This window comes from Procambarus clarkii, chromosome 44 (assembly GCF_040958095.1).
Source record: "Procambarus clarkii isolate CNS0578487 chromosome 44, FALCON_Pclarkii_2.0, whole genome shotgun sequence".
In the NCBI taxonomy this organism is placed as follows: Eukaryota; Metazoa; Arthropoda; class Malacostraca; order Decapoda; family Cambaridae; genus Procambarus; species Procambarus clarkii.
In genome coordinates this window covers 23248711-23272867 of record NC_091193.1, presented here as the reverse complement: position 1 = coordinate 23272867, position 24157 = coordinate 23248711, and the positions used below count along the sequence as shown (strand labels likewise).

General features: G+C 47.9%; 1 protein-coding gene across 5 annotated transcripts in view; it reads left to right on the top strand.

Annotated features, from left to right (window-relative positions):
• The window catches only part of LOC123745400 (tRNA (32-2'-O)-methyltransferase regulator THADA), a 78889-nt gene that overhangs the window by 24021 nt on the left and 30711 nt on the right, over positions 1-24157 (top strand). For all 5 annotated transcript variants that reach the window (XM_045725920.2, XM_069300835.1, XM_045725919.2 and 2 more), the window contains 2 exons: positions 5888-9959; positions 11594-11747. In XM_045725920.2, coding sequence (XP_045581876.2) covers positions 5888-9959; positions 11594-11747 — 4226 coding nt within the window. The remainder of the gene's footprint in view (positions 1-5887; positions 9960-11593; positions 11748-24157) is intronic.

Sequence of the window (24157 nt, the reverse complement as noted above, 5' to 3'; positions counted from 1 at the left end):
TCCTGTAGGGGTTCTTGCTGCTTGGCATTTGCCTCTCCCCCTGGGGCCAGCTGGGGCTTGGGGCCCTTGTTTGTGCCTTGGGTAGGGAGTGATGTTGTGCTGGTTAGGGCATCAAGGTGTTGCGCGACCTACCACCTAAGCGGCGACCGGTTCCTGTTGCCTTTGGGGACAGTGTACTTTTGCGGGGTTTTTCTTTTGTTTTGTTTTTGTTTGCCTGGTGGAGGTTCTGCCTCGTTGGTCTATAGTTCCCGATATTGTTTTGGTGGCCCTCTGCTAGGCCCCCATGCTTGTACACATCCCAGGGGTTTTCAGTGTTATCATCTACCCATTGTTTTGTTTGGGTTTCTTAATCAGTTAGCAACACCTTGCCCAGGCTTCCTGTAGTTGTTACCCTACGGGCCCTGGAAACCCGTTGAGGCTCGGTGGACCCATGGATGCGTCTCCCGAGTTCCAGCCTGCCTTGTGCGGGTTTGAAGGTTGCAGTGTGCCCTTGTCTCAGGGTGACAGTCACCTGTTTTGCCTCCGTCATGCTGCCTGTTGGGTCAACGACACCTTTGACCCGGAGTCTTGCGAGTCGTGTTCTCTGCTTGTGCTCCAGTTTTACTCTGAGGATGTTCCTGTTAGGGTACAGGCAGCATCAGCATTGCATGTTAGGTTTAGGTTACTGCAACGTGCTAGGTTGGTTTCCCACCCGGATGCCCCGAAGCTGCCCCGTTTTGGTTTTAGGGACCGGGTTGGTCCCTTCGAGTGGTTCGTCTGCTGGATTCTCTTGGTTTGGCTCTCCGTGTGGTTCATGTCTGGGGAGTGTCCAACGTCCTGGCGGACGGCCTGTCTCGCTTCATTCCCCTGTCCACGGAATGGACGGTCAACGACAACTCGTTTCTTTGGATCTGCCAGATGTACGGTCTCCCAGACGTGGACCTCTTTGCGTTGGCATGGTCTCAGCATCTCCCGATCTATGTGACGCCCTTCCCCAACTGCAAGGTATTTGCGGTGGATGCCTTTTGGCAGGACTGGTAGAGGTGGGGTTACCTGTACCTCTTCCCCCTGGTCCAGCTGTTGCTTCGGGTTCTGGTTCGGTTGGAGACATTCCCAGGGAGAGTAGTCCTTGTGGCCCCTTGGTGGCCGGCCCAGCCTTGGTTTCTGGCGCTATTGGCTCGGTGTCCGAACCCGGGACGTTTCCCGTGGCTCCGCCTATTTCAGCAGGTCAGCCTGGACCAGTACAGGGCTGGTTCGACCTTCTCCTCTGCTCTTCGCATCTGGTCTTTTTGACGCAGGTGTATCACCATTTCTATGGTGATCAGGTGACTTCGTTGATGGTGTCCCACCATCATCTCGGTGTCCATGTCATCTCGATGTCCATGTCATGTCATGACGATGTCCATGTCATCTCGGCGACAGTATGAAGTTTCCTGGCATTCTTTTCGCCATTTTCTTGCTCTTCGTAGGTTGTCTTATCTTTCAGATCGGGTTGTCTTGAACTTTCTTTCTTGGCTTTTTCAGGACCGTCATTTGATGCCTAATACTGTCGCCTCGTATCGTGCGGCGCTGGCAGAGCCGCTCAAGCTAGCGTTTGGGGTGGACGTCACATTTGCCCCATTCCGTAAGCTTTCTCGTGCTGTTTCACCTCCGTCCTACTCATGAGTCGCCTGAGCCGTCCTGGTCCTTGGACAGAGTGCTCTCCTATCTTTCCTCTCCTCGGTTTGTGGTGGCCCCTTCAGTTCTAGATTGTTTTACCAAGGCTTTGTTTTTGTTGGCATTGGCCTCTGGAGGCCGGGTAGGGGAGCTTCATGCTCTCCTCCGGCACAGGGGGTTTCTGCTCTTTTGGTCCTGGGGGTAGGTTTGTCCATTTACAGCCTTCTCCTTTTTTTCTGGCGAAGAACGAGACGGCTGCTTTCCGGAGGGGTCCGTGGGTCATTAATGCTTGGTTGGTCCGGCCTGGGGTGCATCATGTGTTGTGTCTGGTTGCGGCTCTTCGCCGTTACCTGCGCGCTTCAGCTGGAGTGGCTGGGGATGCGCTTTGGGTTGATCCGGTTTCCCTCGTTACCTGTTCTAGGGCTCGTGTCTCCCAGGTTGTCTGCAAGGTTATTAAGTCTAGCCAGCCTGCAGTCTATCCTCGCGCCAATGACGTTTGGAAGTTTGCAGCTTTGGCTGCCGTGTTTGGTAACATGTCTTGGGCTCATATTCGGACACATGGATTTTGGAAGTCGAACAGGGTCCTGGCCGCTTGTTATTTGGTGAACGTACCTGCTCCCCAGCATTCTTGTGTTGCTTTGGGTCACAGGTTGCAGCCAGTTGTCTCGACTTGGGGTTGAGTAGTGAGCAGCAACCGCCTCCCGGGTAAGTCCCTATTCTTTTCCTCTGTGGGTAGTTAGCTCTGGGGAGCCATAGGGGTTCCCCCCAGAAAACCAGTGTTAAATGTAATGAAACACCATTTTCTGGGTGAGTCCCGGAGGTTCCCTGGCATCCCTCCCTCCCTCCGATCGGTGTTTTTTTCACGTGTTTTGACATCTAGCCTCAGAACTGGAGTGTGGATCGCCGGCGCGGGGGGTCTGGGGCTACCCATTCCCTCTTCCACGGAGGGGGGGCTGCGCAGACAGTGGCGTGACGACAGATGATGTCATACTAGTTTTCTCGTTTTTGTTTGGGGAGTTCTATCCACTCGTTTGGCTTTTGGTTGCAATTTTTACCAGAATAGGGGTTTGTTTTGGGACGCCTACCTTTCTGGGTACCTAATCCGGTCGATGGCAGACATAGAATGCTTCCAATTACACTGGGGTTTCTATAGGCCATTGCTCCCCTTGCCTTTCTAGAGGGGGGCCAGTTCTGGCTCGTGGTCCCCGGTAGGCCCATAAGAACTCCATACATATGACTGATGCCAAAGTCTGATATTAGCATATCAACCTAGTTAGCTCTGAGGAGCCTCTGGGACTCGCCCAGAAAATGGCGTTTCATTACATTCAATGCTGGTTTTTTGCTTTGCATCTCGCGCTTTCCTTCATGGTATCTGTTTTCCTTGTTGGCCTCTGCCTGGGCCCTGACTCCTCTGTGTTTGGCCTTGTTGGGCCTTCAAGAGTCCTGGGGGGGGGATCCTCCCAGACGGGGTGTGTCTGCTCGCCCGGGTTGGTTCTTTTTGGCTCGCCTGGGTTGGTTTCCTGGATCCCTGGCGGCCGTTCTTTTTAGTTTTTGCCTGCCTTGGCAGACCCTGCTGCTTTTATGGTTTCGATCCTGTGGGTCTTTCCACAGCTCCACCTCTTGTAGCTAGTCGGTCCAGCCCTGTACAGGGCTTGTTCGTTCTTCCCCTCGAGTCTTCGCATCTCGGATTTTTGTCTCGTTTCTCATCACTTGTGTGGGCCCTGGTGGCTTCGTTGTTAGCCTCCCACCTGCATGCTTTGTCTCGGCAGTGGTGTGTAGTTTTCCTGGCGGTCCTTCTGGGTTTCCTATCACTGCGAAGGGTCCTTCAGTCTCTGATAGGGTTGTCGTGTCTTTCCCTTCGGGGATATTCCGGGACCGTCTTCTGGTACTGTGTCCTGTCGCCTCGTCTTGGGTGGCTTTGGTGGTGCCGCTCCAGCTTGCGTTCGGTGTTGCTGTTCCTTCTGCTCCGTTCCGCTTGCTGTCTTGGGCGTTGTTTCCTCTGCTCTTGCGTTTCCGGTGTCGTCCTGGTCGTTCGCCTGGGTGGTCTCTTTTCTTCTCCTCGGTTTGGTCCTTGGGTTGCTGCTTGGTTGGTCAGGCAGGGGGTGCTTCCTTGTTGTTCGGTTGCAGCTCTTCGCTGTTCTCGGCGCATCTTGGCCCCTGGGTCATGACCGCGTTTTGGTTTACCCAGGTTCCCTTCCCTCCCTCTTTCTGTTCTGGGGTTCAGGTCTCCCGGGTTGTCTGCAGGGTGTTTTCGTTTCGTCTGTGGTTTTGTTTTTCGGTTCGGGCGCGTGGCGTCTGCCTCCCGGATCCTTCCCTATTTTACTTATCTGTGGTGAGGTAGCACTGGGGAGCTGATGGGACTTCCCCCCAGAAAACCAGTGTTGAATGTGATGAAACGCCATTTTCTGGGTGAGTCCTGGAGGCTCCCCGGCATCCCTCCCTCCCTCCCTCCGGTCGGCAGTGTTTTTTGTGTATATTGACATCCAGCCTAAGAACTGCTGGTTGCATCGCCGGCGCGGATGGTTTGGGATTTCCCCTTCCCCCTCCCGGGGGGGAAGGCGCAGACGGCAGTGCGGCGACATGATGACGTCATGCTAGTTTGATAATTTTGTTTTGAGTGTTCTGTCCACTCGTTTGGCTTTCGGTAGCAATGTTTTAACCAGAATAGGGGGTTTGTTTTGGGGTGCCTACCTTTCTGGGTGCCTGTCCCGGTTGATGGCAGACATAGAATGCTCCCAACCACAGGGGGGTTTCTATAGGCCATTGCTCCTCATGCCTCTCTGAGGGGGCCAGGTTCTTGATCGTGGTCCCCGGTAGGCAAGAACTCCAAGCACTTTGACTGATGCCAGAAAGTTATATATATCCATTCAACCTGGATAGGTCCAAGGAGCCTCTGGGACTCGCCCAGAAAATGGCGTTTCATTACATTCAACGCTGTTTTTTTTTTGTTTTTTTGGAAAAGAATAAAATGGCTGGCTTCCGGAGGGGTCAGTGGGTTGTTGTTTGCTTGGTTGGTCAGGCTGGGCGTGTATCTTGTGTTGTGTTCGGTGGCGGCTCTTCATCGCTACCTGAGGGCCACTGCTTCCGAGTCTGTGGATGTGCTTTGGGTGGATCTAGTTTCCTTCATTCCCTGTTCCAGGGCTCGGGTCTCTCAGGTTGTCTGTCGGATTCATAAGTCTAGCCAGCCTGTTGTCTACCCTTGTGCCCATGATCAGAAGTTTACAGCTCTCACTGTGGTCTTTGGTAACATGTCTTGGATTGACATTTGGGCTTGGGGGTTTTGGCGTTTGAATAGGGTCCTGGCGGCCCATTATGTGGTTAATGTTCTGGGTCTTCAGCAACCCTGTGTGGCTTTGGGGCTCCTGTCGTGGCAAGCTGTCTTGTTTTCTTCCTGAGGGATGCAGTGCGGCTGCCAGCCGGGTAAGTCCCTGTTTTACTTATCTGTGGATATCTAGCTCCAGGGAGCCAACAGGGCTCCCCACAGAAAACCAGCATTGAATGTAATGAAACGACATTTTCTGGGTGAGCCCTGGGGGTTCCCTGACCCCCCTCCCTCCCTCTCTCCCTCCGGTCTGCAATTTTTCTTTTCATTTGCTCAGTCTCCAGACTGGGGAGCGAACAGCTGGCTCGGGTGAGCGCCACCACCCACTTCTCCCGGGGAGGGGGGGGAGAAGTTGGCATGAACGAGTGGCACGTTGATTTGATGATGTTTTGCTTGTTGCATTGTTTTTCTTGAGGGAGTATTTAGTCTCTGTTTGGTCTTGGGTTGTAATGTTCTACCAGTTGGAGTTTGTTTTTGAATGCCTATTTTACCGAGTGCCTTCCCCGGTCGATGGCAGACATGAATATACTCTCAATGAGTGGAGTTTTCATAGGCCATTGCTCCCTGCGCCTCTCTGAGGGAGTCAGGTTCTGGCTCGTGGTTCCCAGTAGGCAGAACTCCATGTGACTGAAGCCCCAGACTAATACTGCATTTATCAGTCCGATAGCTCCAGGGAGCCGACGGGGCTCACCCAGAAAATGGCGTTTCATTACATTCAATGCTGGTTTTATGTACCGTATCACTGTGCAAATGCAGTATTTCAAAGTGAGGGGTAATATTCTGTAATTGGGCATGTAATTGTAATCCTAAGAGACTATATATGCCTTACATTTTCTATTATACAGTGACTGTTGTAACTTTGCCAAAATTATTATTTTATTTTTTATTTCAAAATTGTAAGCTACTGATAATAGAAAATGTAATTTTCAGGGAATCTTCATCATCAATAGAAGCTTGTGTGGTCCTGCAGCATATACAACAACTGATGAAAAGCAGCACTATGTACTTTCAACAGCATTACAGTGATTTTTCACAAATTGCTGCTCTATTGCAAGAGATATCTGAGCTGCTGCTTGCTGTACTGAGTGTGGTCCGTCATCCTAGTTGTCCTTTGGACTTGAGAATCAACTGTGGTCATTTGTTAGTTGTGATTCACAGCATCATTTCTCAGGGTAATCTTAGTCAGCTTGTGCATCATGTAGTAAATGGAGAGGAGCCATATGCTGACCTTACAGCTGTGGCACAGTTGGCTGTCATTAATGGTGTTTTGTGTGTCACACGTAGCAAAGATCCTTATATAGGAAATTATGAAACCTGCCTTGGTGTTCAGGTACTTCAAGCAGTTCTTAACCTTTCTTCACAATCTAATGATGGCAGTATTGCTATTAGTACAGTAAGAGTTATTTATCAGTGGACTCTGCGTACTTTAGAAGCATTACAATTTCCTCAGGCAGAAAAAAAATTGAATATGGTTTTAAATTTTCAGTCTCCTCTCTTATCAAGTCTTTTGGATTACCTCTGGCTAGTATGGGATCATTTCCTGGATAGTGTTAAGCATACAACTAAGGATTGTTTTATGAATTTAATAAAGATACTACAATTGATTGATTCAGAAAGCAGTAAATACCATTTTTTAGAAATTTGCAAGACGTTACTGAATCAGCTGAGTTCACGGAAGTATAGGTGCAGTGCTGTAAGCTGCATGGTGCCTATAGTTGGAACTCAGACCCTACTGGAGTTTTATCCAAACTTAGCACATGAGCTTGTGAACTACATGAAGGATCCAGCCATGGCTAGTCATGCAGCAGAGCTACTAGAGGCTCTCTTCACACAACATGAAAAGGAAGTTACAACAGATGACTGGCAAAATTTATGGCTTGACACTTTCATTAATTTATTTTCCAAAGAAATGCAAACATTTGGATATGAATTATTATTTAAGAAACTATTATTCACCTCTCCAGGAAGTCTTGATAATGCTGTAGCAAGACTTATTCAATGCTCAAATAACCCTGTCAGTGAAAAGCTTTGTCTCTTAATAATGTGTGTAAAAATTGGCAGGGTTTCATCACACTGGCTCAAGCAATGTCACAGCAAGTATGACGAGAATGACAGTAGCATATGGAAGTGTATTTTACCTTATAAAATCATTGAGCTCTGTCTGTCACACAAGGAGGAGTTGGTACGAACAGCAGCTTTTAGTCTCATCTGCGAGAGTCCCAGGTCTACTGAGCTCTTTGAAAAATATGAACTTGATCTCATCATAGATTATTTTATTTATAGTATAACAACTCAGAGTCCATCATATAAGCAACATATGATGAAAAGTACAAAAAAATTGCTTCAGAGAATCAAGGAAGGATCAGTAGCTTTATTAAAAGAAGGTAAAAGTCAAGACAACAAATGCTTAGTAAATACAGTCATTGGAGAACAAGCATCATTTTGTAAAAAATTATTTTCATTGATGGTTCAGAATCTTAACTGTGGAGCTAACAATGCACGCAGAGGAACAGCTCTCTTGATCTTACAGATGTTTCATGATATTATTTTGGGAGAATGTGGAAAGATTCTTGGCTTGGATAAACTTGACCATGATCATGTGTACATTGATACCCTTTTGTGTGTTTTGAATGACTCATTTGAGAGCAACAAAATGATCGCTCTTAAACTTTTGTGTTCTGTCTCTGAAGAAAATTGCGAAACTGTACGTAATGTAAAGTTACGCTCCCTCTTAAGAGCTGCCTCTAGCTTGGCTTCATCATGTAGACCTCCTGATTCTTTGTCTGCAGCTTACATTTTCAAATTTTTGTCAATAAAACCAGAAGCAGTAAAAATTATTGAAGAAAGACTGACAGAGAGAATAAATTCAAAGAACTTTAGAGAGATCCTATGTAGATACATCATGGAGTCTCTTGAATTACAAGTACAATCTGCACATGAAAGTTTATTAAAGGCAGCAGCATCAGGCCCTATGTATGGAAACCTACTGTGTTTAAAGGTGCTTTTATCTGACATGACTGAGTCAGAGCTGATCAGATCTCATGAAGTTTGGATTCAATTGATACAAGAAGTGTTGAAAATGTGTTACACAATTTCTGAGTTAGTTGCCCCAGTAGTTAGAAATTCTTCACCAGAAGGTCATTTACCAATGGATCTCAATCCTGAAAGTTTAACAGCTTTGAGGGTTACTTTACAAGCATCTCTAGGCAATCAACAGTTCCAAGAGGGCAAGATAATCCTCTCTCAAGAATCAAATTGTGATGAATTAGTGAAGGCTCAAGCTGTGAGTGCACAGATGTTGCTGCTCTGTGCATGGCGCTGCATAAAAGAGGTTTCATTGATATTAGGAGATTTAATACAATTAGTACCTTTGTCTCCGGGTGTTCATTCTGTGCTTAATGTTGAGAATATTATCACTATAGGTCAGTATTTCTTAACACAGTTGTCAGAAACAAAACACAGAGGGGCCTTTGAACAGTCATATATTGGGTTTGGCAGAGTATGTGAAAGATTATGGCAATGTGAGGAGGAACAGCTAAGGAAGCTACCAGAAGGGTGGCTCAAAGAGGTATTAGCTTCAATACAAAATGATGGAGACTCCCGACTCTGTTCTACTCGTCGCAGTGCTGGTGTGCCCTTTGTTGTGCAGGCAGTATTATCATCAGAACCAAGTGTCAGGAGAGCAACATGTCTCAAGAATACTATGACAACTTTGCTGCACTTGGCAGAAGAATCTCAGTATGATGGGACAGACTCAAGAATTCATGCTTTTAACATTCTGAGGGCAGTGTATCGTGATACAAGATTAGGCGATCTTGTAATACCATATGTTTCTTCGGGAGTTAAGGCTGCAATACGAGGATATAAAAGTACATCTTGGGCAGAGCGTAATGCAGCCGCACTTCTTTTTGCAGCATTAACAACACGTATGCTTGGTGTAAAGCAGACGCAAGATGATCTGAACCGTAAAAATGCCATGTCTGCTTTAGTTTTCTTCAGGAGATACCCAGAACTCTTTAATTTCTTGAAAGATGAATTAGAAGCTGGAGCTGCTGGTGTGAGAGAAAAAAAATTAGTACCAGCCTTGTTTCCCACTCTATTACTCCTAGCTCGATTGTCACCAGCTCCTCTTGAGGGTCATACTTCTACTGTATCCTTGACTTTGTTCACCCCTTCAGTTCTTCAATGTGCAGGCTCTTCAGTGCTGCATCTGCGTGCTCTTGCATCTCATGCCATCATTGCCCTTGTCCCTCCCAGTTACCTCCATCAAATTGTAAATCAACTTTGCAAGGAAGCTTGCCTCACTGATCAGAACAAGCTACATGGGATCTTGCTATGTCTTTTGAAGTTGTTGAAAAGTTATACTGTCCTTCCTTCTGATGAAATACATTCTATTATTATGAACATAACTTCAATATCATGGACGGCAATGGAAAATAATCCTTGTTTAGTGACGCGTGGGTGTGCCCTAGAACTCTTTACATTTCTTTACAATAAGTGCCTTATGATGAAAACATCACCTGTATTAAAAGCAATTTCTTCAGCATCTGTTTCTCTAGTCTCTTCCAATGTTCAAATTTCCAGAATGCCTTGGTCAGCACTTTGTCAGAGGCAAGCAGCTCAGTTTCTGCTTCAGTGTTGTCAAACTGAAGAATATGATGCATTAAATATGATTATTACTCTTATCACTAGTGATTGTTATGAAGTAAGACTTTCTGCATTAGAGCACGTAGCTAGTCTCAAAAATCATTCAGAGCTTATTACCAAACAGTTGTTGGACAGAATGGCAGATTCAGAAATTCATCCTGAATGTCGCATCCAAATTTATAATATACTAAGTAGAAAGATTTGTTCTTATGTTAAGGTGACTCTAATGCAAAGAGATTGTCTGACTGCTCTACTGGAGCGCGTTATATCCCAAATCAAGGAAGAGCCTCGTATAGAGGTAATATCATCATTGCTGCAATTCAGTTCTGCAATTGTCACCGCACTTTTATCCTTGGTATGTATATGTTTATTTTTAGTTCATGTTTACTATTGTAGTTATGCTAAATATATTGTAAAGTTAGTTTAAAGTTATAGATGTTAAGCAGACGAGGAGTCACAATAACGCAGCTAAAAATATGTTGACCAAACCACACACTAGAAAGTGAAGGGACGACGATGTTTCAGTCCGCCCTGGACCATTCTCAAGTCGATTGTTAATCGACTTAAGAATGGTCCTGGACGGACCGAAACGTTGTCATCCCTTCACTTTTTAGCATGTGGTTTGGTCATCAATATAGATGTTAATATTGTAGTTATTATTATCTTGAACCCCCTTTGAACTTTGAATTAAAAAAAAAAACTTTCTTACTATGAAAATCTCCTTTTGAAACTCCTGTATAATATTTGGGTGCTCTCTTAAATAAGATCTCACTGTGCTCTGGACATAGATTGTGTACAATTCAGGCAGGGAGACATAAGCCCAGTGATTCAGTAAATCTCCAAGCTTCCCTGCAGTCTCTCTTGTGCTTAGGGAGTTACTGCAGAAATTAATCAGTTCAGCCTGGGAATGATTATTAGAGTTTACTCCATAGTATGTTTTAGGTGAATCCTTCTTTCTGTATTAGATTCAATTCATTCCCCTGGAAGATGAAAAGCCAGCCCTTAATAAGCTTCCCTCATCTCACCTCCCTATTTTATGGTATTACATTTGTCAAATAGAAACTTAGCCTCCTAAGTGAACTGAGATCTTCTTTAGCTTGGGTCTGCTTCTACTTTCAAGTTACAGTATCAGGTCCCTGTTTCCTCCTGGTTAGTAAGCAATGCCTTGTTTGCATTGGAGAAAGTAGCAAATGTTTTCCACTTGTAATCTCTTGAATAGGAGGTTTCTTCTGTGTTGAGTATGGTGCTGGTTGATGAATAGGTGGAGCGACTTAATAAGGCAATCTGTATTCAATCAAGAGGCAATCAATGGTAATCAATCAATGTAAGGCAATCAAGAAGATCAAGATCAAGATTCATGTCCCTTCCCAATGATGTGGCAACTTGGCAGCTGCATATTCAAGTTGCCCTTGTTCTGTTGCCTCTTCTTATAGTGGACTTTTGCCCTTGTTCTGTTGCCTCTTCTTATAGTGGACTTTTGCCCTTGTTCTGTTGCCTCTTCTTATAGTGGACTTTTGCCCTTGTTCTGTTGCCTCTTCTTATAGTGGACTTGAAGACTAGTGCTTACTTGCCACTAACACATGCCATTAATATTTCTCTACACATAGTCTTTCAGTTTACTGGCATTCATTCAGGAAAGGGAAGGGAAATATCAGGAGAAAGCACCAGGCCATTGTGACTAATTAGCACTTGGCATGCGTTCAGATGATATAGGGGATTTTGTCTGATAATATGATCAGTACATGTGTTTGTACAGGAATTTGTTATTACATTTTGTTTGATTTAAAGCAGGATTGAATCATTGGTAGATCTGTGTATCAAGGCATGGGGGCAAGCTACAATATACCAATACAAAGATCATTGTATCAAGAACACATAATTAATATAACAATCATAACACAAATATTGTTCACTATATGTAAAGGAATGATGAATGCTTGCATACAAATGTCACACTCAAGCCTACATAATTATTTAATTTTGTTTTAGAAACCAGTTGCTAATGATGAATATGCTACCAATCATTGGCTGGATGTGGTTCTAAGTTATTCAACAAGCGAACACAGCATAGATATTCGTTTAATGGTTGCTGAAGGAATATCAAACATAATGCCCTTCCTTTCTTCTCATCCTAGTATATCTGGTAAGTATTGTTGTCCACCTCTCATTAGTCTTCTGTATATGATAAGCTTTAAAGATTATGTTGGTCAAACTATTTTCTTATATGTTGTAAACACTAGATATTTCCGCGGAGAGCCCCTCCGGCCCCCATGGAACTATACTGGGCTGATATGTATGTATTAGACCGTGCCATCAGTCAATTCAATTGAAGTTCTAGCCTACTAGGGACCACGAGCCAGACCTGGCCCCCTCAGAGAGGCACAAGAAGCAATGGCCTATAAAAACCCCCATGTGGTTGGAAGCATTCTGTGTTCAGCTACCGAAAGCCAAACCTTCAAGCAGAACTCCCCAATCCAAAAACAAGCAAACAAGCATTAAGTCACAGCCGCCACCGTGCCGCAGTCGGCGCAGCTCTTCCCCTCTGCGGGAGGGGGAAGGGGAAGCCCCAGACTCCTGTGCCAGCCATCCAACCTCAGTTCTGAGGCTGATGTGTTGAGTGGCAGTCATTCAACTCTGGCTCCTGTCTCTGTGCAGTGCTGTGCCTTGCAGTGCTGTGCCTTGCAGTGCTGTGCCAGGAGTAATTCATGGAGTACTGGGGCTGCATGCGCTTAGGGCCCTGTAAGTACTGCCTTTGTGGCTTGGGGTTATCTTCCACAAGTCGTTCGGAGACTACCTCCGTAGGGATCTTTTGCTGCTCAGTGATTGCTCGCCCATGGGGTCAGCTGGAGTTTTCATTGCCTCTGTTTGACCTTGGGTGGGAGGTAGTATCATCGCTGGAAGGGGCACAAGGTACTGTGCAGCCTATCACCTATTATCCCAGCAGCCGGTTCTGATCCTCCTGGGACGTTGTACTTTTGCGGTGTTTTTCTTTTGTTTTTGTTTGTTGCCTGGTGGGGGGTCTGCCCCTTGGTCATTGTCCACACACTGTTATTCTGGTGGTCCCCCGCTAGGTTCACGTTGCAGGGGTTCAGCTTTAATTGTTCTTTCAGTAATTTGGGCCAACCGGTTAGCAGTACCTTGCCTGTGCTTTCCTTAGCAGTCAGCCTAAGTGCCCTGGAAAACTCCATTGGAGCTCGTTGGTCCAATGGATTCGTCTTCTGGGTCCCATCTCGCCTTGTGTGATTTCGAAGGTTGCTCTGTCCCCTTGTCTCAGGGTGACATTCACCAGTTTTGCCTCCATCATGCTGCCTATTGGGTTGATGACACTTTTGACTCAAAGTCCTGCGAGTGGTGTTCCTTGCAGGTGCTACAATTCACCCAGTTCACTAATTCAAATTAATCTTTGAAAATGTAAGGAGTACCTTGCGAAATGCATCCTTAGGCGTCAGACTATAATAGAGTGTGAAAAGGAATTTTGGAGAGTTAATTTTTCAACTTCCCTCGACAGTGAAATAAAACATAAGAAATATTGAGAAGATTCGTGTTAGAATCATTAATCTTACCCTTTCAGTCATATTCAACAACATACGTTTACAAGAAAGACTGCTTCCAAAATACACTAATATATATACTGTACTCGCCTAATTGTGCTTGCGGGGGGGTTGAGCTCTGGCTCTTTGGTCCCGCCTCTCAACCGTCAATCAACAGGTGTACAGGTTCCTGAGCCTACTGGGCTCTATCATATCTACACTTGAAACTGTGTATGGAGTCTGCCTCCACCACATCACTTCCTAATGCATTCCATTTGTCAACCACTCTGACACTAAAAAAGTTCTTTCTAATATCTCTGTGGCTCATTTGGGCACTCAGTTTCCACCTGTGTCCCCTAATGTGTGTGCCCCTTGTGTTAAATTGCCTGTCTTTATCTACCCTATCAATTCCTTTGAGAATCTTGAATGTGGTGATCATGTCCCCCCTAACTCTTCTGTCTTCCAGCGAAGTGAGGTTTAATTCCTGTAGTCTCTCCTCATAGCTCATACCTTTTAGCTCGGGTACTAGTCTGGTGGCAAACCTTTGAACTTTTTCCAGTTTAGTTTTATCCTTGACTAGATATGGACTCGATATGCTGGGGCTGTATACTCCAGAATTGGCCTGACATAAGTGGTATACAAAGTTCTGAATGATTCCTTACACAAGTTTCTGAATGCCGTTCTTATGTTGGCCAGCCTGGCATATGCCGATGATGTTATCCTCTTGATATGGGCTGCAGGGGACAGGTCTGGCGTGATGTCAACCCCCAAGTCTTTTTCTCTCTCTGACTCTTGAAGAATTTCATCTCCCAGATGATACCTAGTATCTGGCCTCCTGCTCCCTACACCTATCTTCATTACATTTGCTAGGGTTAAACTCTAACAACCATTTGTTCGACCATTCCTTCAGCTTGTCTAGATCTTCTTGAAGCCTCAAGCAGTCCTCCTCTGTCTTAATCCTTCTCATAATTTTGGCATCGTCAGCAAACATTAAGAGAAATGAATCTATACCCTCTGGGAGATCATTTACACATATCAGAAACAAGATAGGACCGAGTACAGAGCCCTCAGGGACTTCACTGGTGGCTTCTCGCCAATCTGAGGTCTCACCCCTCACTGTAACTCTGTTTCCTATTGCTTAGGTACTCCCTTATTCACTGGAGCACCTTACCAGCTACACCTGCCTGTCTCTCCAGCTTATGTACCAGCCTCTTATGCGGTACTGTGTCACAGGCTTTCTGACAATCAAGAAAATGCAGTCCGCCTAGCCTTCTCTTTCTTGCTTAATCTTTGTCACCTGGTCGTAGAATTCTATTAAGCCAGTCAGACAAGATGTAACCTCCCTGAACCCATGTTGGCGTATTGTCACGAAGTCCCTTCTCTCCAGATGTGTTACTAGGTTTTTTCTCACGATCTTCTCCATAACCTTGCATGGTACACAAGTCAAGGACACCAGCCTGTAGTTCAGTGCCTCTTACCTGTCTCCCTTTTTGTATATTGGGACTACATTCGCTGTCTTCCATATTTCTGGTAGGTCTCCCGTCTCCAGTGACCTACTATACACTATGGAGAGTGGTAAGCAATGTGCCTCTGCACACTCTTTCAGTACCCATGGTGAAGTCCTGTCTGGACCTCTGCACACTCTTTCAGTACCCATGGTGAGGTCCTTGTCTGGACCAACAGGCTTTCTCACATCCAAATCCAGCAGGTGTCTCTTGACCTCCTCTCGTAATTTTGAACCTTTTCAAGGCCACCTGGTTTACTTCCCTTTCTCCTAACACAGTGACCTCACCTTGTTCTATTGTGAAGACCTCCTGCAACATCTTGTTGAGTTCTTCACACACCTCTTTGTCATTTTCTGTATACCTGTCCTCGCCTGTTCTAAGTTTCATTACTTGTTCTTTCACTGTGTGTGTGTGTGTGTGTGTGTGTGTAATTACCTAAATGTAGTTACAGGATGAGAGCTATGCTCGCGGTGTCCCGTCTTCCCAGCACTTTGTCATATAATGCTTTGAAACTACTGACGGTCTTGGCCTCCACCACCTTCTCACCTAACTTGTTCCAACCGTTTACCACTCTGTTTGCAAAAGTGAATTTTCTTATATTTCTTCGGCATCTGTGTTTAGCTGGTTTAAATCTATGACCTCTTGTTCTTGAAGTTCCAGGTCTCAGGAAATCTTCCCGATTGATTTTATCAATTCCTGTTACTATTTTGTACGTAGTGATCATATCACCTCTTTTTCTTCTGTCGTCTAGTTTTGGCATATTTAATGCCTCTAACCTCTCCTCGTAGCTCTTGCCCTTCAATTCTGGGAGCCACTTAGTAGCATGTCTTTGCACCTTTTCCAGTTTGTTGATGTGCTTCTTAAGATATGGGCACCACACAACAGCTGCATATTCTAGCTTTGGCCTAACAAAAGTCATGAACAATTTCTTTAGTATATTGCCATCCATGTATTTAAAAGCAGTTCTGAAGTTAGAAAGCATGGCATAGGCTCCTCGCACAATATTCTTTATGTGGTCCTCAGGTGATAGTTTTCTATCTAGAACCACCCCTAGATCTCTTTCTTTATCAGAATTCTTTGAAGATTTCTCACGTAACATATAGGTTGTGTGGGATCTATGTTCTCCTATTCCACATTCCATAACATGGCATTTATTAACATTAAATTCCATTTGCCAAGTGGTGCACCATATACTTATTTTGTCCAGGTCATCTTGAAGGGCATGACAATCACCTAAATTTCTTATCCTTCCTATTATCTTAGCATCATCAGCAAACATGTTCATATAATTCTGTATACCAACTGGTAGATCATTTATGTAGACAATAAACAGCACTGGTGTAAGAACTGAACCCTGTGGTACTCCACTTGTGACATTTCTCCACTCCGATACATTGCCTCTGATTACTGCCCTCATTTTTCTATCAGTCAGAAAATTTTTCATCTATGTTAGAAGCTTACCTGTCACCCCTCCAATATTTTCCAGTTTCCAGAACAACCTCTCATGTGGAACTCTGTCGAAAGCCTTTTTTAGGTCCAGATAGATGCAGTCAACCCAACCATCTCTTTCCTGTAATATCTCTGTGGCTCGATCATAGAAACTGAGTAAATTTGATACACAGGATCTTCCAGATCAAAAACCATACTGTCTGTCTGATATTATATCAGTTCTCTCCAGGTGTTCTACCTATTTAGTTTTCCAATACTTTCACTGTTACACTTGTCAATGATACAGGTCTATAATTGAGGGGGTCTTCCCTGCTGCCACTTTTGTAGATTGGAACTATGTTAGCCGGTTTCCACACGTCTGCTACGATTTCTGTACACAGGGATACCTGAAAGATCTGGTGAAGTGGAATGCTGAGCTCAGATGCACATTCTCTCAGAACCCATGGTGAAACTCCATCTGGACCAACTGCTTTATTCTTACTGAGCTCCTTTAGCATATTTTCCACTTCAACTCTAGACACCTCTATACGCTCTATGTTGTTCTCTGGAATTCTTATTTTGTCTGGTTCTCTGAAGATCTCATTTTGTACAAACACACTTTGGAACTTTTCGTTTAATGTTTCACACATTTCCTTTTCATTTTCCGTGTATCTGCCCCCATTTTCAACCTCTGAATATTATCCTTTACCTGCAGCTTATTTTTAATGAATTTATAGAAAAGGCCTGGATCTGATTTACATTTGTCTGCTATACCGTTCTCAAAGTTCCTCTCTGCCTCTCTCCTTACTGACGTGTAGTTGTTTCTTGCATCTTTGTATCGCTAGTATGTTTGGGGGTTTGGCCTCTTTCTATAATGATTCCATGCTTATGTCTTTTGATCTCTAGCCCTCTTGCAATTTCTGTTGAACCAACCTTGTTTCCTAGGTCTGCATTTCTGTTTGGGTATGAATGTTTGTGTGCCTTCATCATATATTGTGCAAAATTTGGCATTTACTTCCTTGCCTAGCAACAAGTCTGATTTACTTCCTTGCCTAGCAACAAGTCCAATTATACCCAAGAAAAAAAATTCTAAATTCCCCATAGCGTTCTCTCTAGAAATCGAGTTTAACAACTGTTTCACTGTCCCTATTCTCTATTAGATTATATCGCATAGCGTATTTAATGTCCAAGAGGACATGATCACTCTTTCCCAAGGGAGGAAGATACTGGATGTCAAATACCTCCTCTTCTTTCCTAGTGAATACTAGATCCAGTACTGTCGGAACATCCCCTTCCCTCATTCTTGTGGCCTGCTGGACGTGTTGACACATGAATGTCTCCAAGATGAGGTTTACAAATCTGCCAAAAAAGCTTGCTTTTGGTATTGATATTACGTCAGCTCCGTTCCGCAAGCTGTCTCGTGCATTGCTTCGCCTCTGACTTGCTCATGCACCGCCTAAGCCATCTTGGTCTTTGGACCAGGTGCTCTCTTTTCTCTCTTCTCCTCGGTTTGTTGTGGTCCCTTCGGTTCAAGACTGTTTTTCAAATTCTTTTTCTGTGGGGAGCCCCTACGGCTCCCTGGAGCTTATCGGGCTAATGTGTGTTATGTTAGACTGGGACATTAGCTAAGGAGTTCAGACCTACCAGGGACCAGCGCCAGAACCTGGCCCCTTCAGAGAGGTTTCAGGGAGCAATGGCCCTGGAAAACCCCATATGGTTGGGGGTTTTCCTTATCTGCCATCGACCGGGGTTAGGCACCCAGAAAGGTAGGCGTAACAAAACAAACCCCACATGGTAAGAAACTACAACAAAAACCGAACAGAGAGGTAGAAAACTCCCTACAATCCCAAGGAAACAAGCAAACAAGCAAACATCACACTTTACTGCCGCGCCGATCGTCCGCGCAGCCCTCCCCACCCCGGGAGGGGGAGGGGGGAGCCCCGGACCTACCGCGCCGGCTGCCAAGCTCCAGTTCGTTCGCTAATGTCAACCGGGATTGACGCTTCTCTGGCCTCAGTTTCCTAGGCGGTGTTTGCCTTGTGTGGCGTTCACTGCCGTGTGTTGTGGTGTGCGGTGGCCAGGAGTACTTCATCAGTGCCGGGGCTGCATGTGCTTAGTGGCTGACTTCCCTAAGCGCCCTGTGAGTACTGCCCTTGCGTTACAGGGTTATCTTCCCTGGGGCGTTCGGGAACCATTCCCGTAGAGGTTCTTGCTGCTCGGCATTTGCCTCGCCCTTGGGGCCAGCTGGGGCTTGGGGCCCTTGTTTGGCCCTGGGTAGGGATTGGTATTGTGCTGGTTAGGGCCTCAAGGTGTTGCGCAGCCTGCCACCTAAGCGGCGGCCGGTTTCTGTTGCCTCTGGAGACGGTGTACTTTTGCGGGGTTTTTCTTTTGTTTTTAATTTTTTTGCCTGGTGGGGGTCTGCCTAAGGTGGTTATAGTTCCACTGGTAGTGTTTGGCGGCCCTCTGCTAGGCCCCCGTGCTTGTACACGTCTCAGGGGTTTTCAGTGCTAGCATCTACCCTCTTGTTATGTTTGGGTTTCTTAACCGGTTAGCAACACCTTGCCCGGGCTTCCCGTAGTTGTTACCCTACGGGCCCTGGAAACCCCAGTCTGGGCTCGGGGGACCATTGAATGTGTCTTCCGGGTTCCAACCCGTCTTGAACGGGATCGTTGGTTGCTGTTCCCTTGTCTCCGGGTGACAGTCGCCATTTTTACCTCCGTCATGCTGCCTGTTGGGTCACTGACACCTTGACCCGGAGTCTTGCGAGTGATTCTCTGCTTGTTCTCCAGTACTCTCCTGATGTTATTACTGTTCAGAGTACAGGCGGCATCCGTGTTGCAAGCTAGGTTAGGTTGCTGCAACATGCTAGGTTGGTTTCCCACTCGAATGCCCGTGGCCGCCCCGTTTGGTTAGGTGCTGCTCGCCCCTTTCTCTCCATGTTCCCGGCTCCGGACCGTCTGCGGGTTTCTGGGTCGGGGCGGGGTTCAGTTGCGGCAGAGACTCGGGCGGTTTTCGGGGGATGCCCCGTTCGGGTTGGGGACGGAGGTTTGAGCCTGTGCCTCCTGCCAAGGCTTCTGGGTCTTACCAGCGGCCCTTTCTTGTTGCCTTTCCCATGGGCTCTTGCTTTTCTTTAAGGGCGGAGGGCTTGGAGGACGGCTCTGCCCCGGGGCCTCTGTTGTTGGTTCCCGGGGCTGTGGGGGTTGCCTGCTAGCAGTTCTGGGGCGGTTTTGCCCCTTCAGGGGTTTTTCTGCTGTTGGGCGTCGTTTTTCGCCCTTCCAGTCTGCTAGCTTCCCACATTTGCTGGCGTGTTTTTGTGTATTAAGCGTCAGTCACAGCCCCTGCTGGCGGCCATTTTCGTCTGCCGGTTTCACTGCATGGCCACCAGGGCGGCGTTGCGGTTTGTTTACATGCGTCTGGGTGTGCGAGCGAGCGTCTCTGGTGAGTTTTCAAAAAATTTGCAGGGTTTTTGTTCTCCTGTTGTCGTTTCTTTGTTTTTCTGGTGTTTTCTTGCCGTTGCCTGTTCCTCTGGGAACGTTTGGGTGTTGATTTTGGGTCTGAGCTTCTGGGTTTAGGCTCAGTGCCCCTGGCTGGTATGCTTGCTCCCACACCTTGCCCCTCGGTTTTCGGTCTGTTGGGACCGTTTTCCCAGGGCGTTCTGCTGGGGTCTGTGCTTTGCCTTTTAGTGGTGTTCTCCGCCGGCAAATGTGGTGGTTTGGGCTCCCCCTGGTTCGATTCTGGGTTCCTTTGGGTTCCTTGGTTTCGTTCTGGAGGTTTCTTCCTCTTGGGCCCCCTTTTGTGGGTTCAGGGGACTTTGTTTCCTCGTGTGACCCGGTTCTGCCTTTTGGGGTTCCGGGGTCTTCCTGGCTTGCAGACTGAGCTTTTTGGGTCTTGGCACATGTTGTGGTTGTGCTGGGACTTTGTGGTTTTGCTGTCGAGGTGGGCCTTTTGATGCAGTTTTGTGCCTTCTTTGCCTGGCCAGCGTAGTGCTCTTTGCCACTAGTCGGCGGCTTGTGCTTTTACAATATATGTCCTCACCTAGTTGTGCTTGTGGGGGTTGAGCTCTGGCTCCTTGGTCCTGCCTCTCAACCGTCCGTCAACAGGTAATTACCTAAGTGTAATTACCTAAGTGTAGTTACAGGATGAGAGCTACGCTCGTGGTGTCCCGTCTTCCCAGCACTCTTTGTCATATAATGCTTTGATTATAATTGTCATATTGTCATATAATGATTGTCATGTGTCATAATGTCTTCATATGATTGTCATACAATGCTTTGGTGGTGGGGCTTCAGGTTTGCTGTTTTTATTGCATTCCCTATTTTGTGAAGGGCACTTTGTATACTCTTTGCATCTTTACCGGATCTTAGTGCCCTGTCTGCGTCTGAGATTCGGTGTCTGGCCTACCTCGACGACTGGCTGGAGTGGGCTCCCAGTCAGTCCGCTTGTCTGCTCGCCAGGGGATGGTTCTTTCCAGATCGCTGGGTTTGGTTTCCTGGTGATCTGGAGGTTTTACCTTCTGTTTCCGTCCCGGGTTCGGACCTGGGCCTTGTTTCAGGCTCTTGGGCCCCTCATTGTCTTCCCTCCAGAAGTGTTACTGTGGCTGTGGTCCCGCCTTTGGCTGTTCAGGAGGGGGTCCCGGGTTGCTCAGCGGTTGTGCGGGCGGTTGTGCGGGAGTTTGCACTTTGGCGTGCTTGTCTGCCCGCGGAGTCGGGTTTGGCTCCGGCGTCGGTTGGTTCCTACGGAGACTCCACTTCCGCCTCTTGCATTCCTTGGGTTCCTCTGGGGATCTGGTGTTGGTGCTGCGTCACCAGCTTCCTCTTTGGGGTTTTCGGGGTTCCGTGCCTTGGCGGCTCCCCGAGCCTTCGCTCGATGTGTTCACGGACGGGTCGTCTCTCGGCTGGGGCTTTGTGACCAGTGCTCACCAGGTCGGCCGAGGTTGATGGAGTCTGTCTGTCCGTCGGGCTCACAGCCCGGTTCAGGTGTTCATGGCTGTCTGGTTTGCGCTTCGGAGGGTTTGGGTCACTAGGTACTCTACCATTCAGCTCTGTTTGGACTGTTCTCTGGTGGTTCTTGCCGGAACCACAGGGGGTTTGGTTAACCGTGTGGTTCGTGTCCGGGGTGTGTCCTGCGTCCTGGTGGACAGCTGTCTCGGTTCATTCCTCTTCGTGGGTTGGCCAGTCGTCGCCGATTCGTTTTGTTGGCTCTGTTGGGCTTATGGACTCCTGGCCATGGACGTCTTCGGGTCGGCGTGGTCTAGGCGTCGCCCGTTTTGTGGCGCCCTTCCCACCTGCGAGGACTTCACGGTGGAGGCTTTCGGCAGGCCTGGTCGAGGTGGGGGGTACCTGTACCTCTTCTCCCGGTCCAGCTGTTGCTTCGGGTTCTGGCTCAGTTGCAGCCCATTCCCACGAGAACAGTCCTTATGGTTCCACTGTGGCCGGCCCGGCCTTCTTTTCAGACGCTGCTTGATAGGTGTCCGTACCCGGAGCGTTTTTCCTGAGGCTTCGCCTCTTTCAGCAGGCCGAATCGGTCCTGTCCGTGACTGGTTCGGCCTTCTCTTTGGCTCTTCGCGTCTGGTATTTTGACGCAGGTATCGCCATCTCTATGGTGTTCAGGTGGCTTTGTTGACGGTGTCCCACCTGCGAGCTTCGTCTTGGAGACTGTATGACGGTTATTACGTCTTCTCGCGTTTTGTTTCCCCTCCGGCCTGCTCATGAGTCGCCTGAGCCATCCTGGTCCTTGTTCAGGGTGCCTTCTTCTCTTCCCCTCAGTTTGTGGTAGCCCCTTCGGTTTCAGTTTCCTCCTCTTTGGTACTGGTGGTAGCTTTATTGGTGTGCAGCCTTTCTCTGTCCTGGCGACGGTCGAGACGGCTGCTTTCCGGAGGGGTTCTTGGGGTATTGGTACTTGTTTGGTTTGGCCGGGGGGTGCGTCCTGTGTTGTCCAGTTGTGCTTTTTGCTGTTGCCGGCGTACCGTGCCTGGGAATGCGCTGTGGTTGATCCGGTTCCTTCGTTCCCTGTTTTCAGGGCTCGGGTTTCCCGGGTCGTCCGCAGTGTTTTCCTTCTTACTGCGGTCTGTCTTTGCCCCCGTGCTGTTCAGACGTTTGCAGCAATTGCTGCTGTGTTGGTGACGTCTCGGGCTCATTTCGGGCGCAGGGAATTGTGGGTCGCACAGGTTTTTGGCCGCCCATCCATATGTGCGTCTGTTCTTGGGCGTTCTTGTTGCCTTGGGTCGCAGGTTTGCGACCGGTTGTCTTGGCTTTGCGTTGCAGAGTTTGTGGCGGCCGCCTCCCGGGTTAGCCCTTTCTTTTCCTTCTCTTTGGGTATGAAGCTCCAGGGAGCCGTAGGGGCTCCCCACAGAAAACCAGCGTTGAATGTAATGAAACGCCATTTTCTGGGTGAGCCCCGGAGGCTCCCTGGAAACCCTCCCTCCCACCGGTCGGCGGTTTTTTCGCGTTGGTTGAAGCTTAGCTTCCGAACTGGAGCTTGGCAGCCGGCGCGGTAGGTCCGGGGCTCCCCCCTCCCCCTCCCGGGGTGGGGAGGGCTGCACGGACGATCGGCGCGGCAGTAAAGTGTGATGTTTGCTTGTTTGCTTGTTTCCTTGGGATTGTAGGGAGTTTTCTACCTCTCTGTTCGGTTTTTGTTGTAGTTTCTTACCATGTGGGGTTTGTTTTGTTACGCCTACCTTTCTGGGTGCCTAACCCCGGTCGATGGCAGATAAGGAAAACCCCCAACCATATGGGGTTTTCCAGGGCCATTGCTCCCTGAAACCTCTCTGAAGGGGCCAGGTTCTGGCGCTGGTCCCTGGTAGGTCTGAACTCCTTAGCTAATGTCCCGGTCTAACATAACACACATTAGCCCGATAAGCTCCAGGGAGCCTCCGGGGCTCACCCAGAAAATGGCGTTTCATTACATTCAACGCTGGTTTTTTCTGTTGGCATTGGCCTCTGGGGGTCAGGTCAGAGAGCTTCATGCTCTTCTCCGGCGCAGGGGTTTGTGCTCTTTGGTCCTGGTGGTAGGATTATTCAGTTGCAGCCGTCTCCTTCTTTTCTGGCGAAGAATGAGACTGCTGCTTTCCGGAGGGGTCCTTGGGTTGTTGATGCTTGGTTGGTCAGGCCAGTGGGGGGGGGGGGCATCATGTGTTGTGTCCGGTTGCGACTCTGCCATTATTTGCGCGCCACGGCTTCGGTGGCCAGGAATGCGCTTTGGGTTAACTGGGTCTGATGGCATCATGCTCGTTTGCTAATTTTTGCTTGGGGAGTTCTGTCCACTCGTTCAGCTTTCGGTAGCAATATTTTCACCAGAATGGGGGTTTGTTTTGGGGCACCTACCTTTCTGGGTGCCAGACCCAGTCGATGGCAGACATAGAATGCCCTGAACTACACACGGAGTTCTATAGTGTGTCCTCACGTAAACGAACTATATGGGGCGAAGCCGATTCGTTCCAGTGCGGACTTCATTCCATCCGTCCGGCCCCAACAATCTTCTTAATTTTTTTTTTTTTTTTACACATATGCCAGGACACATTAGCATTAGGAAACATTGCACCTGACTCATGAAGGGAGTCCTTGCTAGTGCTGGTCCTATAGGCCTACTGTGAAACCGTACCAAAAACTTTTGAATTTTAGTTTGTTTCTTCGTTGTGCAGTACTTCATTATAATATCTTTCATGCTCTTTAGGTGTCAATAATAATCTGAGATGGGGGAATCACCGTCCCCCCACCACCCACACCATCCTCCACATCCCCCCACACCATCCCCCACACCATCCCCCACACCATCCCCCACACCATTCTCCACACCATTCTCCACACCACCCACACCCCCACCACACCCCCACCACACCCCCCACCACACCCCCCACCACACCCCCCACCACACCCCCCACCACACCCCCCACCACACCCCCCACCACACCCCCCACCACACCCCCCACCACACCCCCCACCACACCCCCCACCACACCCCCCACCACACCCCCACCACACCCCCCACCACACCCCCCACCACACCCCCCACCACACCCCCCACCACACCCCCCACCACACCCCCACCACACCCCCCACACCACTAACACCATTCGCCCACACCACCTACAC